At 34.6% G+C, this 20,291-nt stretch overlaps 2 protein-coding genes and 1 non-coding gene across 8 annotated transcripts; 1 reads left to right on the top strand and 2 right to left on the bottom strand.

The window, feature by feature from the left end:
• Positions 1 to 5,940: 5,940 nt before the first annotated feature.
• LOC117612298 lies at positions 5,941 to 6,036 on the bottom strand. The gene has a single exon (XR_004583339.1). It is a non-coding gene; the product is annotated as a small nucleolar RNA Z221/R21b (small nucleolar RNA).
• A 512-nt stretch (positions 6,037 to 6,548) lies between these two features.
• LOC117637945 (protein LAZ1 homolog 1-like) lies at positions 6,549 to 13,236 on the bottom strand. 3 transcript variants are annotated; one of them, XM_034372999.1, is made up of 9 exons: positions 13,125 to 13,236; positions 11,675 to 12,081; positions 11,428 to 11,484; positions 10,423 to 10,531; positions 9,981 to 10,165; positions 9,795 to 9,883; positions 9,233 to 9,488; positions 7,482 to 7,727; positions 6,549 to 7,391 (listed from the first exon to the last, which is right to left on the bottom strand). In XM_034372999.1, the coding sequence occupies exons 2-9, from the start codon at positions 11,888 to 11,890 to the stop codon at positions 7,095 to 7,097; spliced, it is 1,455 nt and encodes a 484-aa protein (XP_034228890.1). In that variant the 5' UTR covers positions 11,891 to 12,081; positions 13,125 to 13,236; the 3' UTR covers positions 6,549 to 7,094. The 3 variants fall into 3 exon arrangements, with proteins under 3 accessions (XP_034228890.1, XP_034228891.1, XP_034228889.1); XM_034373000.1 differs by lacking the exon at positions 11,675 to 12,081 and having other exon boundaries at positions 13,125 to 13,233; XM_034372998.1 differs by lacking the exon at positions 13,125 to 13,236 and having other exon boundaries at positions 11,675 to 12,119.
• Positions 13,237 to 15,374: 2,138 nt separating this feature from the next.
• LOC117636297 (ABC transporter I family member 10) lies at positions 15,375 to 18,946 on the top strand. 4 transcript variants are annotated; one of them, XM_034370729.1, is made up of 9 exons: positions 15,375 to 15,462; positions 15,543 to 15,573; positions 15,736 to 15,832; positions 16,163 to 16,294; positions 16,436 to 16,607; positions 16,781 to 16,867; positions 17,493 to 17,618; positions 17,710 to 17,832; positions 18,685 to 18,946. In XM_034370729.1, exons 4-9 carry the CDS (start codon positions 16,221 to 16,223, stop codon positions 18,892 to 18,894), a joined length of 792 nt encoding a protein of 263 aa, XP_034226620.1. In that variant the 5' UTR covers positions 15,375 to 15,462; positions 15,543 to 15,573; positions 15,736 to 15,832; positions 16,163 to 16,220; the 3' UTR covers positions 18,895 to 18,946. The 4 variants fall into 4 exon arrangements, with proteins under 4 accessions (XP_034226620.1, XP_034226619.1, XP_034226621.1 ...); XM_034370730.1 differs by adding an exon at positions 15,953 to 16,045 and having other exon boundaries at positions 15,458 to 15,573; XM_034370728.1 differs by having other exon boundaries at positions 15,422 to 15,573.
• The last annotated feature ends 1,345 nt before the right edge of the window (positions 18,947 to 20,291 follow it).

Genomic DNA, 20,291 nt, shown 5'->3' with positions numbered 1-20,291 from the left:
GTATAGCCGCACGGCTATACTCTTGAATATAATATAGCCGCTCGGCTGTTCTGTGATTTTTTTTTTTTTTTTGGGGGGGGCGGACCTTTAAGCAGAATACATTTCGAGGGTATAGCCGGGCGGCTATACTGGGGTTGTTGAAAATTTCTCTGGAAAAATAGTATAGCCGCGCGGCTATACTGGGGTTTTTGAAAATTTCTCTAAAAAATAGTATAGCCGCGCGGCTATACTATTGAAATACATTGGGCACTTGGAAGTTGGGCCACACTAAGTAATTGGAAGTTAGCCCACAAAAGGTAATTGGAAGTTGGCCCAAGTAGAAGGCAATTGGGCTTCAAATTCAACTTGGGCATTGAATATATAACATTATCTATTTAATTATCAAAAAGATGGCCTTGGGCCTTGGGGCACTGGGGCATTTAAGATTTAAATTAATTATTTAGTTTCCAATTAATAAATTTTAAAAAAAGTTAATTCAGATTAGTTTAATTAATTTCACCGGGGGCCTATTTTTGTTTTTATTTTTACTTTTAGTAATAAATAGTATAATATATTGACGTTTAATAATCGTGTTATACACATACATACGTATTTTTCAACAATACTTCCATTTTTTGTACGCAAGGTAAACGTACAATACACGTACGTGCGGATTTTTTTCATGTATGATACACGTGTTTTTACAAAATTATCAACAACCCACACAAAATTCACATATTATACACACAATTTTACATATTATTGAATAAAAATAACGTATATTGAAATATTATATAGTGGCCGAACATTATGATCATTCATATGCTTGGTAGTAAGGTAAGATAGCCTAAGGAAAAAGAAGAAATCGATTCATACCCACCCTTGCTGTGGGTTTTTTTAAAATTTTCTTTAATAAATAGTATAGCCGCACGGCTATACTCTTGAATATAATATAGCCGCTCGGCTTTACTGTGATTTTTTTTTTTTTTTTTGGGGGGGGCGGACCTTTAAGCAGAATACATTTCGAGGGTATAGCCGGGCGGCTATACTGGGGTTGTTGAAAATTTCTCTGGAAAAATAGGATAGCCGCGCGGCTATACTGGGTTTTTTGAAAATTTCTCTAAAAAATAGTATAGCCGCGCGGCTATACTATTGAAATACATTGGGCACTTGGAAGTTGGGCCACACTAAGTAATTGGAAGTTGGCCCAAGTAGAAGGCAATTGGGCTTCAAATTCAACTTGGGCATTGAATATATAACATTATCTATTTAATTATCAAAAAGATGGCCTTGGGCCTTGGGGCACTTGGGCATTTAAGATTTAAATTAATTGTTTAGTTTCCAATTAATAAATTTTAAAAAAAGTTAATTCAGATTAGTTTAATTAATTTCACCGGGGGCCTGTTTTTGTTTTTATTTTTACTTTTAGTAATAAATAGTATAATATATTGCCGTTTAATAATCGTGTTATACACATACATACGTATTTTTCAACAATACTTCCATTTTTCGTACGCAAGGTAAACGTACAATACACGTACGTGCGGATTTTTTTTCATGTTTGATACACGTGTTTTGACAAAATTATCAACAACACACACAAAATTCACATATTATACAAACAATTTTACATATTATTGAATAAAAATAACGTATATTGAAATATTATAGAGTCGCCGAACGTTATGATCATTCATATGCTTGGTAGTAAGGTAAGATAGCGTAAGGAAAAAGAAGAAATCGATTCATACCCACCCTTGCTGGGGTTTTTTTTTAAAATTTTACTTAATAAATAGTAGAGCCGCACGGCTATACTCTTGAATATAATATAGCCGCTCGGCTGTACTGTGATTTTTTATTTTTTTTATTTTTGGGGGGGCGGACCTTTAAGCAGAATACATTTCGAGGGTATAGCCGGGCGGCTATACTGGGGTTGTTGAAAATTTCTCTGAAAAAATAGTATAGCCGGCTATATGGGCTATTTTACTGTTTTTTTTTTGAAAATTTCTCTAAAAAATAGTATAGCCGCGCGGCTATACTATTGAAATACATTGGGCACTTGGAAGTTGGGCCACACTAAGTAATTGGAAGTTAGCCCACACAAGGTAATTGGAAGTTGGCCCAAGTAGAAGGCAATTGGGCTTCAAATTCAACTTGGGCATTGAATATATAACATTATCTATTTAATTATCAAAAAGATGGCCTTGGGCCTTGGGGCACTTGGGCATTTAAGATTTAAATTAATTATTTAGTTTCCAATTAATAAATTTTAAAAAAAGTTAATTCAGATTAGTTTAATTAATTTCACCGGGGGCCTATTTTTGTTTTTATTTTTACTTTTAGTAATAAATAGTATAATATATTGCCGTTTAATAATCGTGTTATACACATACATACGTATTTTTCAACAATACTTCCATTTTTAGTACGCAAGGTAAACGTACAATACACGTACGTGCGGATTTTTTTCATGTTTGATACACGGGTTTTTACAAAATTATCAACAACACACACAAAATTCACATATTATACACACAATTTTACATATTATTGAATAAAAATAACGTATATTGAAATATTATATAGTGGCCGAACGTTATGATCATTCATATGCTTGGTAGTAAGGTAAGATAGCCTAAGGAAAAAAGAAGAAATCGATTCATACCCACCCTTGCTGGGGTTTTTTTTAAAATTTTCTTTAATAAATAGTATAGCCGCACGGCTATACTCTTGAATGTAATATAGCCGCTCGGCTGTTCTGTGATTTTTTTTTATTTTTTTTTTGGGGGGCGGACCTTTAAGCAGAATACATTTCGAGGGTATAGCCGGGCGGCTATACTGGGGTTGTTGAAAATTTTTCTGGAAAAATAGTATAGCCGCGCGGCTATACTGGGTTTTTTGAAAATTTCTCTAAAAAATAGTATAGCCGCGCGGCTATACTGTGTTTTTTGAAAATTTCTCTAAAAAATAGTATAGCCGCGCGGCTATACTATTGAAATACATTGGGCACTTGGAAGTTGGGCCACACTAAGTAATTGGAAGTTAGCCCACACAAGGTAATTGGAAGTTGGCCCAAGTAGAAGGCAATTGGGCTTCAAATTCAACTTGGGCATTGAATATATAACATTATCTATTTAATTATCAAAAAGATGGCCTTGGGCCTTGGGGCACTTGGGCATTTAAGATTTAAATTAATTATTTAGTTTCCAATTAATAAATTTTAAAAAAAGTTAATTCAGATTAGTTTAATTAATTTCACCCGGGGCCTATTTTTGTTTTTATTTTTACTTTTAGTAATAAATAGTATAATATATTGACGTTTAATAATCGTGTTATACACATACATACGTATTTTTCAACAATACTTCCATTTTTCGTACGCAAGGTAAACGTACAATACACGAACGTGCGGATTTTTTTCATGTATGATACACGTGTTTTTACAAAATTATCAACAACACACACAAAATTCACATATTATACACACATTTTTACATATTATTGAATAAAAATAACGTATATTGAAATATTATATAGTGGCCGAACGTTATGATCATTCATATGCTTGGTAGTAAGGTAAGATAGCCTAAGGAAAAAAGAAAAAATCGATTCATACCCACCGTTGCTGGGGTTTTTTTTAAAAATTTTCTTTAATAAATAGTATAGCCGCACGGCTATACTCTTGAATATAATATAGCCGCTCGGCTGTACTTTGATTTTTTTTTTTTTTTTTGGGGGGGGCGGACCTTTAAGCAGAATACATTTCGAGGGTATAGCCGGGCGGCTATACTGGGGTTGTTGAAAATTTCTCTGAAAAAATAGTATAGCCGCGCGGCTATACTGGGTTATGTGAAAATTTCTCTAAAAAATAGTATAGCCGCTCGGCTATACTATTGAAATACATTGGGCACTTGGAAGTTGGGCCACACTAAGTAATTGGAAGTTAGCCCACACAAGGCAATTGGAAGTTGGCCCAAGTAGAAGGCAATTGGGCTTCAAATTCAACTTGGGCATTGAATATATAACATTATCTATTTAATTATCAAAAAGATGGCCTTTGGCCTTGGGGCACTTGGGCATTTAAGATTTAAATTAATTATTTAGTTTCCAATTAATAAATTTTAAAAAAAGTTAATTCAGATTAGTTTAATTAATTTCACAGGGGGCCTATTTTTGTTTTTATTTTTACTTTTAGTAATAAATAGTATAATATATTGCCGTTTAATAATCGTGTTATACACATACATCCGTATTTTTCAACAATACTTCCATTTTTCGTACGCAAGGTAAACGTACAATACACGTACGTGCGGATTTTTTTCATGTATGATACACGTGTTTTTACAAAATTATCAACAACACACACAAAATTCACATATTATACACACAATTTTACATATTATTGAATAAAAATAACGTATATTGAAATATTATAGAGTGGCCGAACGTTATGATCATTCATATGCTTGGTAGTAAGGTAACTACAACTTATCGAGCCAACTGCCAGCTACAACTTGTATGAATTTATATAGGAAATTACATATCGAGTCTGAAGGACTTACGCATGGCACCTAATTACCAGTTGCAACAGGTATGAATTTATTTAGAAAATTACAAATCACACATCCACGATGATTACATGATGAAATTGACAAACTTTCATTCATATGAATTTCTATGAGCTTTTCTTCCATTCGTTTATGTTGTACTGTACCCATACTTTACTTGACATGTGCATTCCACCACGTTCAGTTAAGCCAGTTTAGGCATACATTGGTGCCATTTTTGAGTGGGAATATTTAAGCCTAACAGATAACTTGAAATAATTTAGAGCTTGTCCAGAAATTACTTATGTAGAAAAGTACTTGGATGTTTTACTGAAGAGAACGCCAGAGGTGCTTTTGATTAGGTTTTTAGGTACTAAATATATAATATATATTAATATAACAATTTAAAAGTTACCACTAACTTTGTATGATGGTAAAACCTTGGACTTATTATTCTATTATATGATTTTATTAGTTTCGTCAAATTAAGTGTTATAATATAGATATTTTTTACTTAAAAAATTCAGAGATTCGAAAATGTAGTGGTGTAAACACATTTTGTATTTGCACTAATTTTAAACACATTTTAAAAAATATCTTTTTAATTTTTTAATTTTAAATAGAGAAAATTTTCAAAATATACATTTTTTTAAATTCAAATCCACTTGGCATGTAATTAATGGAAACTCAATTCAACACAACACTTGTAGAGTTAATTGCAATCAATTGCAACACGAGGTAAAAATTAGGAACCTCGAGAATTAAAAACCCAATTGATTATTTCTTCCCATATATGGAATAATGCCATCACCAATACGTAGGAGCGGACACACGTCGGGTCAATCTTGGTTAAGAGCCAACCCAGAACCTGACCCCCAAAAAAACAAAAAAAAAAGCAGCTCCTTCCACTCAATTTGTTTGCCATATACTCATATAGGTGATCTGGAGCTAAAGTATTAATGAACTGAAATTAAGCAAATTGAGGGTTGAAAATTTTGAGGCCCAACATTCTAACAATTTGTTAATTAAATTGACTTCAGTTGACTGTGAGTGTTATTATTTTTTGTAAAATTTAGTGGAAGAAACCCTAAATAAATTCCCTGAAAATGGTTACATATAAAAACTAAAATATTAAACTAAAAATAAATAAAATTAAGGGTTAAAGAAGGAACCATCAGACACCAAATTTTCATCCCCATTAGCAAAGAGCTGTACGGTCCGCATCATGGTTAGATCAAAAGATCCCATCACTTGGTCCCTCCAATTCCGATATTCAATCCCAAATAAAAAGATGGGATGAATTCAAAATACCCTTCTAATTTTGGATTCAAATAAAGCATAAATTCCTAAAACTTGAAAAGAAAAACAAGTAAAATTGAAAAACGGGAACTGACAATTAATAAGGAAAAAAAGGAGGCTCAGAATCAATGGGTATGAAGAAGGTTATCAGCACAGATTGATTAAAATCATCAGAGTGGTGCATGACTTCCTCAGTTCTTCATCACTGCCTCAAATATAAAACGCACAGACACATCAACTCGGAGAGCGAGAGACGAAGAGAGGCTGAGAAACAAAATACATACAAAATAACAGAGTGCTTTCGCAGTCTTATTTATAGAGAGACATAAACAAAACCCTAGCTCCCCAATTTTATGACGTGCAAAGACAAATTTACCCTAACGAAAGGGGGCAAAGGCCCATATATTTTCTATTCGGTCTGAATCTGAAGAGAAGGCCCATAGTATTTTTTTTTAATTCTAACTTTTTATGCTTTAACTTTTTTTTTTAAGGAACATATAGTTTTTTTAATTTATTTTTACATTTCTCAATAAATGGCGGTAAATTATTCTTGAGATAAACTTTTTAAAAAAAAATAAAACAGACATCAATAATGAAAATCAAAGGTTTTTTTGTGTGGTTACATTAGAGGAAACCGGTCCGGTGAACCCATCTTAATCTTATCTCATCACCCACGCTTTCAAAATAAGTAATAAATTGTTAAATGAGACAAGATCTGAAAGGAAAGACAGAAACAATTTTGACTTGGGATAATGCTCTACACACCCAAAATAAACACAATGCAATTTGATAACCAAATTATAACGAGCACAAGGATCCCTTTCTACTAAATTTACAATATAGAAGGTAGTGAGTCTGGCCTAATCAAATGTAGTTTTCTGAAGAAACCATGTCTCAAGAGAGAGATGAAACAGGCTATCATAACACATCCTGTACTAGAATAGCTTCTGCCAAAATTAAATTTTATTTCCATTGCTTATACTCAAATCGTTATGTGGCCTAGCGTTCACATAGATAAAGTGGTATTAGCTCTGTCCATCGCTCCGCCATTCTGTACTGTGCACATAAAAAACAATCCTTTTTTGATCAAGAAGATTCCTTCTTGATGCCAAAATTCATGAATGTTTGTTTTTGTTGACGAGTTAGCTCCATAAACCACCAGCTCTTCTGGCCAGCTAATGTATATCAACGTCTTCTAAAATCACGTTGAACTCACGACACCATTTACAAGTTACGCCGGTGATGATCTTACATATACTTTTGTTAACATCATCTCCATGCTCTATTCTGAGATGTTGAAGCTTTAGACTGGGACTGCTGTCTCCTCCCACTAGACAAACCACTGTCACTGATACTCCCTTCAACAAGATTGTCACGAACTTCAGAAAATTCTCTATTCCATGAATTCAAGGGGATAACATAACTATCATCCTTTATGCTCTTCCTCTGCTCCTCGTGGCGTTTCACATTCTCAGATATCTGATGCAAGGTTTTATTTATCTTTGCAAATCCTCTTTCGACTGGTTCTACCACATGGGAAACTGTATACTTCATGTCATCAACAATCTGAAACAACAAATGAGAACATAAAAGTGACGATAAAGTCCAGAAAAGAGTTTTAAATGAAAAAGTAAGTTATTAGGGTTAACTTCTCACAATTTCACTGCTTCCAAAAATCACATCACGTACACTTTGGGGGAAATTCAAGCGCTTTTCTCTCTCATCATGCCGTGCCAGATGCACTCTGGTTGTTCTTTCACAATCACGTACCTCCTCTGGATCAGGAGGTGCTCCCAATGATGCATAGTCAGTCATCACAGCAACATTACGCACACATCTTTCTCCTCGTTTGTAAGGTACTGCTGGAAAGACATAAAGGTGAACCACAGCAGCCACACCCATCTGTTTGACAAGTTTGAAATCACAACCCTTTGAACTTCAGGATCATATTTGGAAAAGTTTCTATGTACTGAACATCAACCAGAACTTACAACAAACAGGTACACATAGAACCTATTCAGAAAACTTGACTCATGTATCATAAACTATTATACACATAAAATCGGAGTAATTGTTGAATATTTTTTGGAAAGATAACCATAGTAATTTATTCAATTCCTCAAGTATCTAAATATTTAACAAGTGGGTCCTAAAGAAGATACTTATGTTTTTTATTACTAACAATGGATAACTGTAATTCTCCAACTTTTAAGATTAAGGGAAATGAGATTGAATTTTTATTGTTCAGCTTTTAAGATTGACCCACACCTTTGATCAAATAACCTAACAAAAAATAAGATATAATATTGAAAAACCTAAAAACAAAAGCAATCCTGATAAGACAAATAAATATAACAATAGTTGAATTAAGAAAATAAGCATAAATACAATGGTAACAACCACTAACATAAAACTAATCACTGAATCTTCCTATTGACTTACTAATGATCTTAAATATACAAATCATTATCACGAACAGAGAATCTATTTCTAGATATATTCAAATTCAAATTCTACAGTCATCATCTGAAAATGCTGTTTTCCAAATATTTGCAAATGGCTAAACAGATTGAGAAGTGTTTTACACTTGATTCTCGTTCATGCATCCTTCAAAACCAAACAACCTTGAACACCAAGATTCGTTAGATTTCAAGCTAAACTTTGGCCACAACTGGAATAAGCTTAGTATGCTTAAGTCACCAAAGTCATTTTATTTCCAGTTCAAAACAATTGTTTAATATTTGACTCAAAGTTCTCATAAAATAATGGTGAACCAGAATTTAAAACTTTTATTAGAAAAGTGTACACAATTTTCCAGTCATTCTTCACACACAGCTCTGTTAATTGTTCATAGTACTGTAGCTGAATATTTTAATTACATACTTTTTTTATGATCTTCCTCAGTTATTTTGGACTGCTGATTATTTTGAAAGATAGAATTTAATTTAGCTAGGGTTTTTAATTTAGTTAGGGTTTTTGGGTTCTATACAAGAGCCTCTTAACATCTTGTTATAAAAGATAACCTTTGGTTTTTCTATTTCTTTTAAGAACTTCAGGATTTTACTCTGACAGTAACAAAAAGGAGGTTCTTCCATTGTTTTCCTTAAAGGAACATGGTATGATTACAATCTAAGTAGAGTCTACTTTATAGTGCAATAACTTAGAACTACCCACCTAAGGGATAAACTTGATCTCCAATGAGATCCTGGGTTTCTTCTGATCATCCAAAACATTGGTCCAACTAATTAATTTATCTACTTCCTTTCAAAACTAATTTGACGCTTTCAATTTCAATTCACTTACGTTTGCACGTCAAATTGTTAAAGATGTATCAGGCCTTCATGCCCTACAACATCAAACTCAATACAATTTAACAGTACATGTAAATGATTAGTTAAATTACTCACCTCTATGCATATGATATAGTCTTGTATGCGAGTTTTCAGCTCTTGAGCCAAAGACCCTTTGAAGGCACCCATAGAGAAAAGAAATGCAACTGCGATGCCTTGCCACCATGTCAAGAACACAATTGACTTGAAAGTCAGAAACTTCGCTAATGGTTTAATGGGTTGTAATTTGTCTTTAATAACAGAGTAAAACTGCACAAGGCAATATAGGGCCCACGTCTGACTAAAATTAAGAACAACTGCCAAGTAAGGATAGCTGCAAGCAAACAAAACTAAGTCAGAACAATATATATATATATATATATAATGAGAAATACAAAAGAAACAAGTCCATCATTAAAAGCGAAATGTAATAAAATCACAGCTGCCAACAAGTCATCCTAAGCACGCACAAAAACTTCTGTGCTCAAGAAAGTGTCAGTATGTGTAAGTGTCTGTGCGTGTGTGCATCAAGCATCAATATATAAGACATACTCAACCTGTCATCTAAGCAGGCATAAAGATTTATCTACTTGTAACAGTTAGCTTTAAGACCTAAATGATACAAAAGAAAATATATTACCCATATCTCCAGTCAAATTTCCCTTCTCCATAAACACCAAAAGTCTCAAGAATCATTGCGAGCAAAGCGCAGATCAATTTCAGTATCATCTGGAAAATAATGAGTCAGAGAAGACCAAATAAGGCGGAAAACTTCGAAGGAAATAAAACGATTGAAATAAAGTTTCAGCAGGAAATGACTACATACATACTGAACGATGCCCACTTTCACAGCATGGTAGAATGTGGGACCAAGAGGCCAGTCACCTATGAGGCAATTTAGTGGGAAGGGATGCTCTACAACTCCATAAGCGTAAGCATCTTTCAAAAGAGGTGTACTGGAATCGAGTACGCTCTGACTCTCCATAAATTCAATTGTCCTCTTCTCACCACCTTAACATAGAAAAATATTTGTCCACAACAAGGATTTTTTTCAGGCTTTATGTTATTAAAGATGTTCAACAAACCTGGTTAACTACTCATCCATTGGAATATTACTTATCAATATATAAGTTTGCATGAATGCATACAGACTGCGCACACAAGAACAGTACTTCTAGGAAAAAAAGAATACTGATTCAAACCACTGTGTGTGGTAGTAAGTACTTCATAATCACAGAAGATTCAACATTCACATTTCCGTTACATACCTAAGCAGGCAATCAGGTATCGCTCGAAACAATATAATGCAAAAGCTTCATAGCAGTCCCGAATTGCTTCGCAGTTGAAGGCAGCATTTGAGTCCAACAGCGACAAAAACTACAGCGAAAAGTGTTATCATGCGCAATATATTACTAATCCATCAAATGGTAAGTACTAATGAAAAGGGAAGCAGTACGAACTGGATACATGATAGAATAAAAGCAGTCAGATACTAAGAAAAACAAAAGGATCAACTGTATGCAGAAATCTTACTTTTGTCATATAGTTTCCACAATAAGAACAGATTTCATGAACTGAAATCCTTAAAGAATTGTAGACAAAGGGCCCATCTATGCAGAAATCTTATAACTGTCATAACTCTAGGATTTGAACTAAAAGTTTAGTTCCTTCCTTTGAGAAACTTTGCCAAATTATCTCCGTTTTTAACAAGAAGTAGAAATTAAACTCACTTATCTATAAAATGGGTAATAACCTAATCTAGCAAAAGAAATTAAATACATCCAAATTCTCCATCTGTCATTTCGACAAGTTGTCAATATCTAACTAATACATTGAATCCATATACTTATCAAAATATCTGGCATGCTACAATTTGTTTTATCTGCACAAGGAAACATGACCTCTTGGTATACTCCCATTTAGCGTTCCAGAGGAATGCACATTCATTTGAGCTCCATATCAATACTAATAACTATGTAAATAGCATGCTTTTGGGATGAGCATCATGTTCCAATCTGATTTTCCTCTTAGTCTGTTTCATACTAAATTTGTAACTATTCTCTAACTAATTGAGAAGGGTAAAGTAGTAAAACGCCTTCATTTAAAACAGCCCTTGAACTGCATTTATATACACTCATGTGTTTCTAAGCTTTACTCAATATATTTAAAAGAAAGTGTGATCCATCACAATATCAATAGTTAACTCATATAGAGTTACAAGTAAAACTAGCATACAACTGAAGAATGTGATCACAGAACGTAGTGTGTCGTACCGATTCCAGTGCATAAACAGGAACCATTAGAATGAGACCAATCAGAAACTTCTGCTCCTGAAAATAGATAAAAGGAGAAGAAAAATGATATGTCACCACAAAAGATGAATCAAAGTTATCTTTAGATAGAAGCAAAACAAAATTTCACAGGAGAGCAGATAAATTAAGTAGGGTATCACCGAAAAAAAAGTGCAAAAAGAAACTTTTTTTTTTTCTTTGACAAATAACAAGAGGAACAAGATTAGACCTCTGGCTGATTATAAGCAGCTAAATGCTCGAAGATAAGGTACATGGAGAGAAGAAGAGCAACAAGTACGAATATGCTAGCACTGAGGATTGGCCAGCTGAAGGCTGCTGCTGATTCAGCACCAAGGTTAAGTGACCACATTTCTCCTAATCTGCTGGAGGCCTCGACCATGGATAAAAAGAAAAAGGAAGAGCATAAAATGCCCCTCCATCCCATTGAATCCGGGTCTTGGACTATATGGTGAAGTTAACTTTGAAGAGTCACTGAACCAAACGTGCTTTATCGGTTTTTTTTTGTTAGACTTTATTTGAGCTTTCACACCACTTAAGTGATCTATTTTGTCCAAGATGAATTCATCAGCCCTTCCCTTCAGGGGTCCTCTTCTCCTCTCTTTAAGAAAACTGCTCCTGGCAAAAAATTATGGTGTCACAATAGAGAAGAGCCAGCCACCTTCTTGCCTGCTAAACAGCTCCTTGAAGATAATCTGCAGTACAAGCATACCATCTAAGCCAAATGCGAATGTTTGCTATCAGGACATAAAAGAAGAAGCCCGGGTAAATAAAACAAAATCTCCAATGAGAAAAGGAAACTTTTAATTAATGTGAAAATTAAAACAACAGCATTTAATAGGAAGAAAATCTTTATAATAATGAATAGCTATCCTTTTAACTCATGATGTAATACATAAACTACCTCCAATATAGTGCATTATCAAAGCTGAAAATGCTTCTTTTCGACATAAATGTCTGACATCATGATATCTCTTCCTTACAAGCACCATGCAAACCCAGCTAACATGTTTGCCAACTTTTTGTTTGGGTTAAGAAAATTATAAATTTGTTAGCTCAATTATCCTTACTAGATTTGCCCAAAATGTGGGTTGGATTCGGGTTAGTCAGGTTCGCCCAACCCCATGCTCACTCCTAGTTTTTGTCAAGGCTTGGACCAAAAATTGTGGAGCTTAAATGAAACACCTTGCACTTTATCAGCACTATAGAAGTCAGTTTCTACAATTAATACACTTAACAGACCTATAACATACATCTAATCAATACAAAACACAGTGATCCATATACTCATCATCAGTATCACAATTTAAGCATGAAGCATTAACATATTCTACTAACCAATCATTGAATATAAAGCTAAACATCCAAGTAAAATAATGAAAATCACTTTTTCTTTGTCAGCCAAACCCAAACAACTTAGTTCCACCAGAACCTAACTTCCAGAAGCAGAATTACAATTAACAGAAATCAATAAGAATAAATAGCACATTCTTCACTAAAAATCAAAGGAAGAACCCTAAAACATCAATGACAGAGGAGATGATTAACCTATGCGAAAGAATTGAATATGGGCCAGAAATAGAACCAATTCTTGAAAACAATAAAGAAAAGAAGAAAAGATTTAAGCAAAGGCAATTGAAATGAGGTCTTAGGGTACGAACCTGAGCTCGGGATTTTCCCGGGAAATTTGAGAGTGATTAATTTCCGAGAAAGTCGAAAGAAACAAATTATAACTCGTTCGAAAAAGAAGACGTTTTTCCTTTTTGCTTCGGCGGTTGGGGAAGACTATCCTAGCATTAGTTTTTTATTTTTTCATTTAATATTAAAAAAGAAATAAACATAAAAGTCACAAAGCGGTGACCTATTGTTGTAACAGCATTACCTCTGAATGATGCGGGTCCGGGTGATCAAACGGCTTTGTGGATTGTCGTTTCGTGCGTAAGCTATTTGCCTGTCGTTTCGAGATGGATAACGTTGAATCAAGAAAGGGTAACTTAACTTCCACGCAAGCAAGTAGACGTGGCAATATCTCAGACCAGGCATCCACGTCAGTTCTGGACTTTCTGAGGGTTTAGGACTTCAGGTCTCCTCATTGGAACTTCCCTGGCACATCCCCACCAATTAAAAAGATTTAAAATATTAGGGTAGAATAATTCAGAGTGATTTTTTCATCTTGCCATGAGAGAATTTATATATGTACAAGTATACAATAAATAGGAAAGTAATTACAATCTCATCTAATTAATAATACTATTCTTATTACTTTTGTATACCATATACTCATACCACCTTATATGGCAGATGAGATGGACAACCACATCAATTAAATTAATTTAACATTTTCTTTTCTTTTATAATTTATTGACACTTTTTAATTGATGTGGTTGTCCATTTCATCTGCCACATAAGAAAGTATGAGAATGTGGTATACAAATGTGGTAAGAGTAGCATTACTCCTCATCTAATACAGGAATCCTATAATTATACGGGATTACAATTCATAATAAAAATAATTACATGATTTACGTCAACACTCTCCCTTAATGTGGTGCATATACATCTCTAATGCCCAACTTGACAAGTGAACCATGGAATGCTTGACTAGATACGGCTTTTGTCAGAATATTTGCTAGCTCTGTAGTCTTCACATATGGTATGGAATATGTATAATATTATCTTCCAATTTTTCATACACAAAATTACAATCGATCTCCACATGCTTGGTACTATCATGCTTTACCGGATTCTTTGCAATTTTAATCATTGACTGATTATCACAATAAAGTTGCATAGTCCCTTTAGCAACCACTTTCTGTTTTTTACTACGCCATGTAACCAAATTTCCTCCTACAAAGGTAAAATACCCAGAAGTGGATCTTCGGCTGAAACATTTGCCACCCTAATCAGAGTCTATATATCCTGCAATCTCAAAGTGTCTATGCCTAAAAAGAAACATAAGACCTTTCCTATGAGCATATTTCAGATAACGCAAAATTCTCATCATTGCACTCATATGGACTTCACTTGGATTATGCATAAACTGACTCACAACACTTAATGCATATGCAATATCCGGTCTAATGTATGACAAATAAATTAATCTACCAACTAACCTCTGATCTCTCTCCTTATTAGTTGGTACTTGATATGGGAGCTCCAACATACATTAATTCTACGCTATGGGCGTATCAATAGGTGGACATCCTAACATACCAGTTTCCTTCAATAAATCCAAAATTTATTTTCTTTGGGACAGAAATCTACTTTGCTTTGAACGAGTAACTTTTATACCCAAAAAATATTTTAATCCTCCATGATCCTTCAAATCGAACTCAAAAGCTAAATAAGTATTCAGCTTCTCTATCTCCTCAACATCATCTCACGTCACAATCATATCATCTACATATATACTGAGTGCGGCAACTTTGCCATTTTGTCACTTGAGAAACAAAGTATGATTTGCATTACTCTGCACATAGCCATATTTCATATGGGTATTATTGTAAACTAACAAAAAATTATAATATATTTATATATAAAGCAAAAGGCAGAGAATGGTAAAACATTCAAAATACCAAAAAAAAGCCTTGGTTAATGCAAACGTTAAAATTTGAAATTATTAATTAAATGAGGATAATATGATAAATTCACATTTTTTCATATTTAAAAAATTAAAATTAAAAAAAAACCAAATAATTGATTCTATTTTTATGGAACACAACTACTATTATCTTTTTTAATTTTAAAATAAATTTGTAAATTTTTTTTTTAAAAACCTCTCAGTAGGCGCGGAATCGAGTGTGCTCATAGCGGCAAACTATGCGGGACTCGCAAACAACAAACCGTTTGTATCCGTAGGATGAAACACACACCTACCATAAATCAATCCAACCCATTGAAAACGATATCTAACCCATTGCTTCAACGAATTCTGTCCTTCGGATTCAAGACCCCACAGATCGTAGCTGTACTAAAGAAAAAATAAAAAGGACCAGTCGGGTTAGTTTCAACTTTCGAGCGCTCCCATTATCCTACTTCATTTTCTTAACCGTTCTTTCAGTTTAATTTCCTTCCTGCAGACGGCAGAGCATCAACGAAGAAAGCATTCAGGTTTGGTTTGGGTTTCTAATAGAATTTTTTATTTTATTATTTACACAAGATTTCTTCACTATTATTCGTTTGTTTTTTTTTGGGTTCGGCAAATGGGTTTCGTCTATTTTGATTTTCTGAGTTTTGTTAATCATTATCTCGTCGAAAATTACTTCTTCTCAGGAACTACTTACCCATCTCAACATCTATTTGACTCGAGAGTTTGGTAAGCATCAATTTTATGGCGATTGTTTTGCGAATGTCAGAAGATTCAAAACATGTGAGTAATGCTTCATGTTACCATATTTTATTTTGAATTGAATTTTCATACATCATCTTGCTATATGGTTTGGGCTCTACATATGATATGATTTTGAGCTGCGTAGTTTTGAGTAATTAGCAAACAGTGTAGCAAATGCTGAAACTCCCAGTAGCTAACTAGTCATTGGCCAACAGTGCCCAGCTAGCTACCTTTTGTTTTCGATACAGACACGTAATTCTCTTGCTGGTTTTGTCCTATTTTTTCTTTGAACTCTTTTCTACATTTCAATTTTTATTGTAACTGCAAGATACTTTTCTTCACCCTTAGTCTACTTACTTGGTTATGCAGCTTGTAGGAGGGGAAAAATAAGAAGCCGGCAACTTTTCCAACCTCCTAAATCCATAACATGATGAATCCCTCAAATCTCATCCATCTCTCTAAGCCTTTTGCCTCTCCTCTGTATTCCACTCCTCGCGTCAGGTTCACACAACGCAATATCTTTTCAGCTGGGCTTGTTTTCAAACACTTTTATGCTCTTCTTTCCTATACCTGTTTTCTTGTTGAAGTTAGTTCTGTTTGGTTGCGTTTCTCTTATGCATATCTCTCTCTCTGTCTATTTAGGACCAATTTTACCGAGAACATTGCCATCGAAGGTCGCAACCTCAGCTTCTCGGTTGGGACGAGGCAAGGTAAAACCATACCCATTCTTAAAGATTGCTCTCTTCACATTCCTTCGGGGCAGTTTTGGATGCTTCTTGGACCCAATGGTTGTGGGAAATCTACCCTCTTGAAGGTATGTAAAAATCCACAACATACCTTTCATGCTTGAAGGATTTTAGTTATGTGGTATTTTTGGGTATTTGGTTTGATATTGTTTTTCATGGTTTCGTTGGTTGGTTCTTTTAATGCTGTACCCAATTAAAAAGATAATAGTATATTTTCTCTACGTTGTTCTGAAATTTGCAGATTTTGGCTGGTCTGTTGAATCCAACAGATGGAACTGTGCATGTGAAGAGGCCTAGGAGTTTTGTCTTTCAAAATCCCGACCATCAGGTTCGTTATGATGATTTATGATTTCTATCATATAACATTTACCTTCAACTTACTAGCTTATCCTTCAAAAATAATGTCTCGAGTTGTGGGGAGCTTCAAGGATAGAAACAATGTAAAAGTTTGATTTTGTGATGACTGCAGAATGAACAATCATTGTAGTGTTGGATATGAAAGATTTACCTGTAGGAAATTGATGGATGCATTTACTGTATTTATGTAAACATGGGGACTAATATAATCAAATATTTGCATTATGCATTTAATCCCAACAAAGATGGTTTGCGGTTGATCATCCAATTATTCTTTCTTGATCAAGATCCAATTATTCTTTCTCCAAGAAGGTTTCAAGACTGTTGGGTGTGGTCTTAGTTTATCAAGGTTTAGAGGAGATTTACTGTGATCCATCACATTAAGCATCAATAGTCCTATTAAAAAGAGGATTGGCCTGCGAGAGTTCTATTTCTAGTTAATTTTGGATACTGACATAAAAATTGCAAACCTCAAATGATTAAGGTGAAGTTGAATGCGAGGGCAAGTTTTCATGTTTGTCTCACTTCAGTAAAGTTCATCAAGGAACCTCTTTTGTCAATGTGAATGTATAATGCCAGAATCTTTTCATGTGCAGGTAGTGATGCCTACAGTAGAAGCAGATGTGGCATTTGGCCTTGGTAAGTTCAACCTAACCCCTGATGTAGTCAAATATAGAGTATCAAAAGCTTTGGATGCTGTCAGTATGTTGAACTACATGCAGGTAATGTAGAAACAAAATGGTTAAAATATCACTAGAGCACCCACCAAACATTTTAACGATAATTTCTCATATCTACCTTTTGTTGCATTAGAGGTCAGTTCAGACTCTCAGTGGTGGCCAGAAGCAAAGAGTTGCCATTGCTGGTGCTTTAGCTGAAGCATGTAAAGTTCTGTTGTTGGACGAGCTTACGACATTTTTGGATGAAAATGATCAGGTAGTTTTTTTTTAAAATCAAAAAAATAATGATCGACATGAAACAGCAAGGCTGCTTATTTATAATTTTGTCTGATGGGACACAATTGCGACAAGCTGAACTGCATTAAAGAGGAAAAGACAATTTGTACCCAAAACTTTATAAAAACACTCATGATTTTCCCCTTCACAGCATATTCTTGCATTTTGCTGGCTAAAGAACTAAGGGTCATTTGGATAGGAGTAATATTCTCTTCCCAGACGTATATTGCAAGACAAATGTTTATGTTGAGCTGTGAATCAGTACCACAGATTTTGGAAAAAAACCAACCTGATCAATGGTCCATTATCAGTCTGGCAAGAGAACGTTTCCCTTTTGGATAGAGGATTTAAAATGAAAATTTTGAACTTTAAAACTATTTATCTTTTACATTCTTTTGAGCATTTCAAATCCCTTCTATCCTTAAATAATCAAATTTACATGTGGAGTTTATCAACACAATAAATTCATATTTCTAAAGCTCTCAGATTTTAAATCCTTCCATCCACATGGACCAACGAAATTAAAGTTTGAATTCATAAGCATATAGTTTATCTTATTGTAATCTGGTCTTGATTTAGGGAATTCTATCTGATGGTGCTTAAGGTCATAATTGGACAGTATGCTACTGCTTGTAGACTCAGTTGGGCACCTTTATATGGCTTTGATTACCTTATAATTGATTTACTTGACCAGTGATCTTATTCTGAGTTACATACGATAATCTTTCTGAGATAGTTTCTTCACAGGATCACCATTTTCTGGAAAAGAGTAATTGCTATCTCTTTGTTTCATCTTATTTTACTGTTACTAAGTTTTGGCATTTATGACCAGATTGGGGTGATCAGAGCAGTTAGGAATTCTGTGGATAGTTCTAGAGAAGTTACTGCATTATGGGTCACCCATCGTCTCGAGGAACTTGAGTATGCAGATGGTGCTGTCTATATGGAAGATGGGAGAGTTGTAATGCATGGCAATGCAACAGACATTATGAATTTCATTACAACCAGGCAATCAGCTTATATAAAAGAGATCAATTATTGAGAGATCATTTGGCTCTTTGCGTTTATAATGATCAATTAATTTTCAGGTTTTAGCTTTGTAACTTGTTAGCTGGGGTGTTCAAGCTGTTGTAGGGTTTAACATATTAAAAGCTCATTACCACTTTGAGCTACAAGCCCGTTGCTTAAAAAAACCAGTTTTAACAACCCAATTTTAGAGCCTCTCAATGGAGCGAAATATCATTTACATATATTTATTCCACCTGAGACGCTAATGGAGATATCAACTGGGCTTTAGCTCCCAAATTTGTATCTCTCCATTGGAGATGCTCTTAAGTTTTTGAACAAATAAACGCCTTACCTTGTCGTTGGGCTCTTACCTATAGACATATTGGAGATGATAGTTGCTACCCTCGATGCCATGGCTCTCAGGAAACCATTATTCATGCTTTATGGGGCTGTCGTGAGGTGAAAAGGATTTGGAAACTTTCTTTTCTTAGTGAAGTGATTAACTTTTGGCATGAACCTACTTTGCAGATCTTTGGTGCCATGTAATTTCAGTGGGCTTGAACTTTGACCTGGAGGTTTTTGCTTACCTTCTTGGCTTATTTGGCTTGATCGAAATACACAAATGCATGGCCAAAAGGGACGTCACCCTGATGACTTGTATGCAACAGCCCATCGCCTTTCAATTGAATTTATCTCCGCCAACGCTACACCTGCGCATACTCATTCTCCCTCCTCTACTCATTGGTGTCTTCCCCCTCCTGGTAAGTTGAAACTGAATGTGGATGGCGCTTGTAGTACTTCCGTTTGGAAGCGTGGATTGGGGGCCGTTGTCAGACATGTGCATGGAGATCTTATGGGTGCAATTTCAGTCCCTATCACTGGATGTTTCTCTGCCAAGATTACTGAACTCTTAGCAATTTGGGAAGGCCTTCAGTTTGCATAGGAGGCCGGCTACGATTCATAGTTAAGACATATGCGAAGAATGATATTAACGACATCGTCTCTGGCACTAAGGCTTTTGGGGTTGCAGGAGGGATTATCAATGACATCCACATGTTATCTAGAAATTTTGATTCACTTTCTTTAGTATTTGCTCCCAGATTGTGTAACTTGCTAAGTTTGCTTTAGGTAGTGTGTCCATACACGTTTGGCTTGAAGAGGGTCCTCTACGGATCAATGTGTTTCTTCAAGCTAACGCTAATAATCTAGAGTTGTCATGATCTTTTGTTTGTAGCCATTATGGAGCGTGTGTTGTCCTAATGGATTTTCCTGCGCAAGGTTTTAATGAGGCCACGTTTGTTTGCTCGAGTCTGTAACCTTTCACAATTTTAATAATGAACATTTACTACTTCAAAAAAAAAAAAAAACCTCTTCTAGTTTCTTTTCTTTTAATACAAAAAAGAATACCGTTACAACTTACAAGCAAAAATC

Source organism: Prunus dulcis, chromosome 8 (assembly GCF_902201215.1).
Source record: "Prunus dulcis chromosome 8, ALMONDv2, whole genome shotgun sequence".
NCBI classification, from domain to species: domain Eukaryota; kingdom Viridiplantae; phylum Streptophyta; class Magnoliopsida; order Rosales; family Rosaceae; genus Prunus; species Prunus dulcis.
The sequence above is the reverse complement of the archived record's forward strand: the minus strand, read 5'-3'. Positions and strand labels throughout refer to the sequence as shown.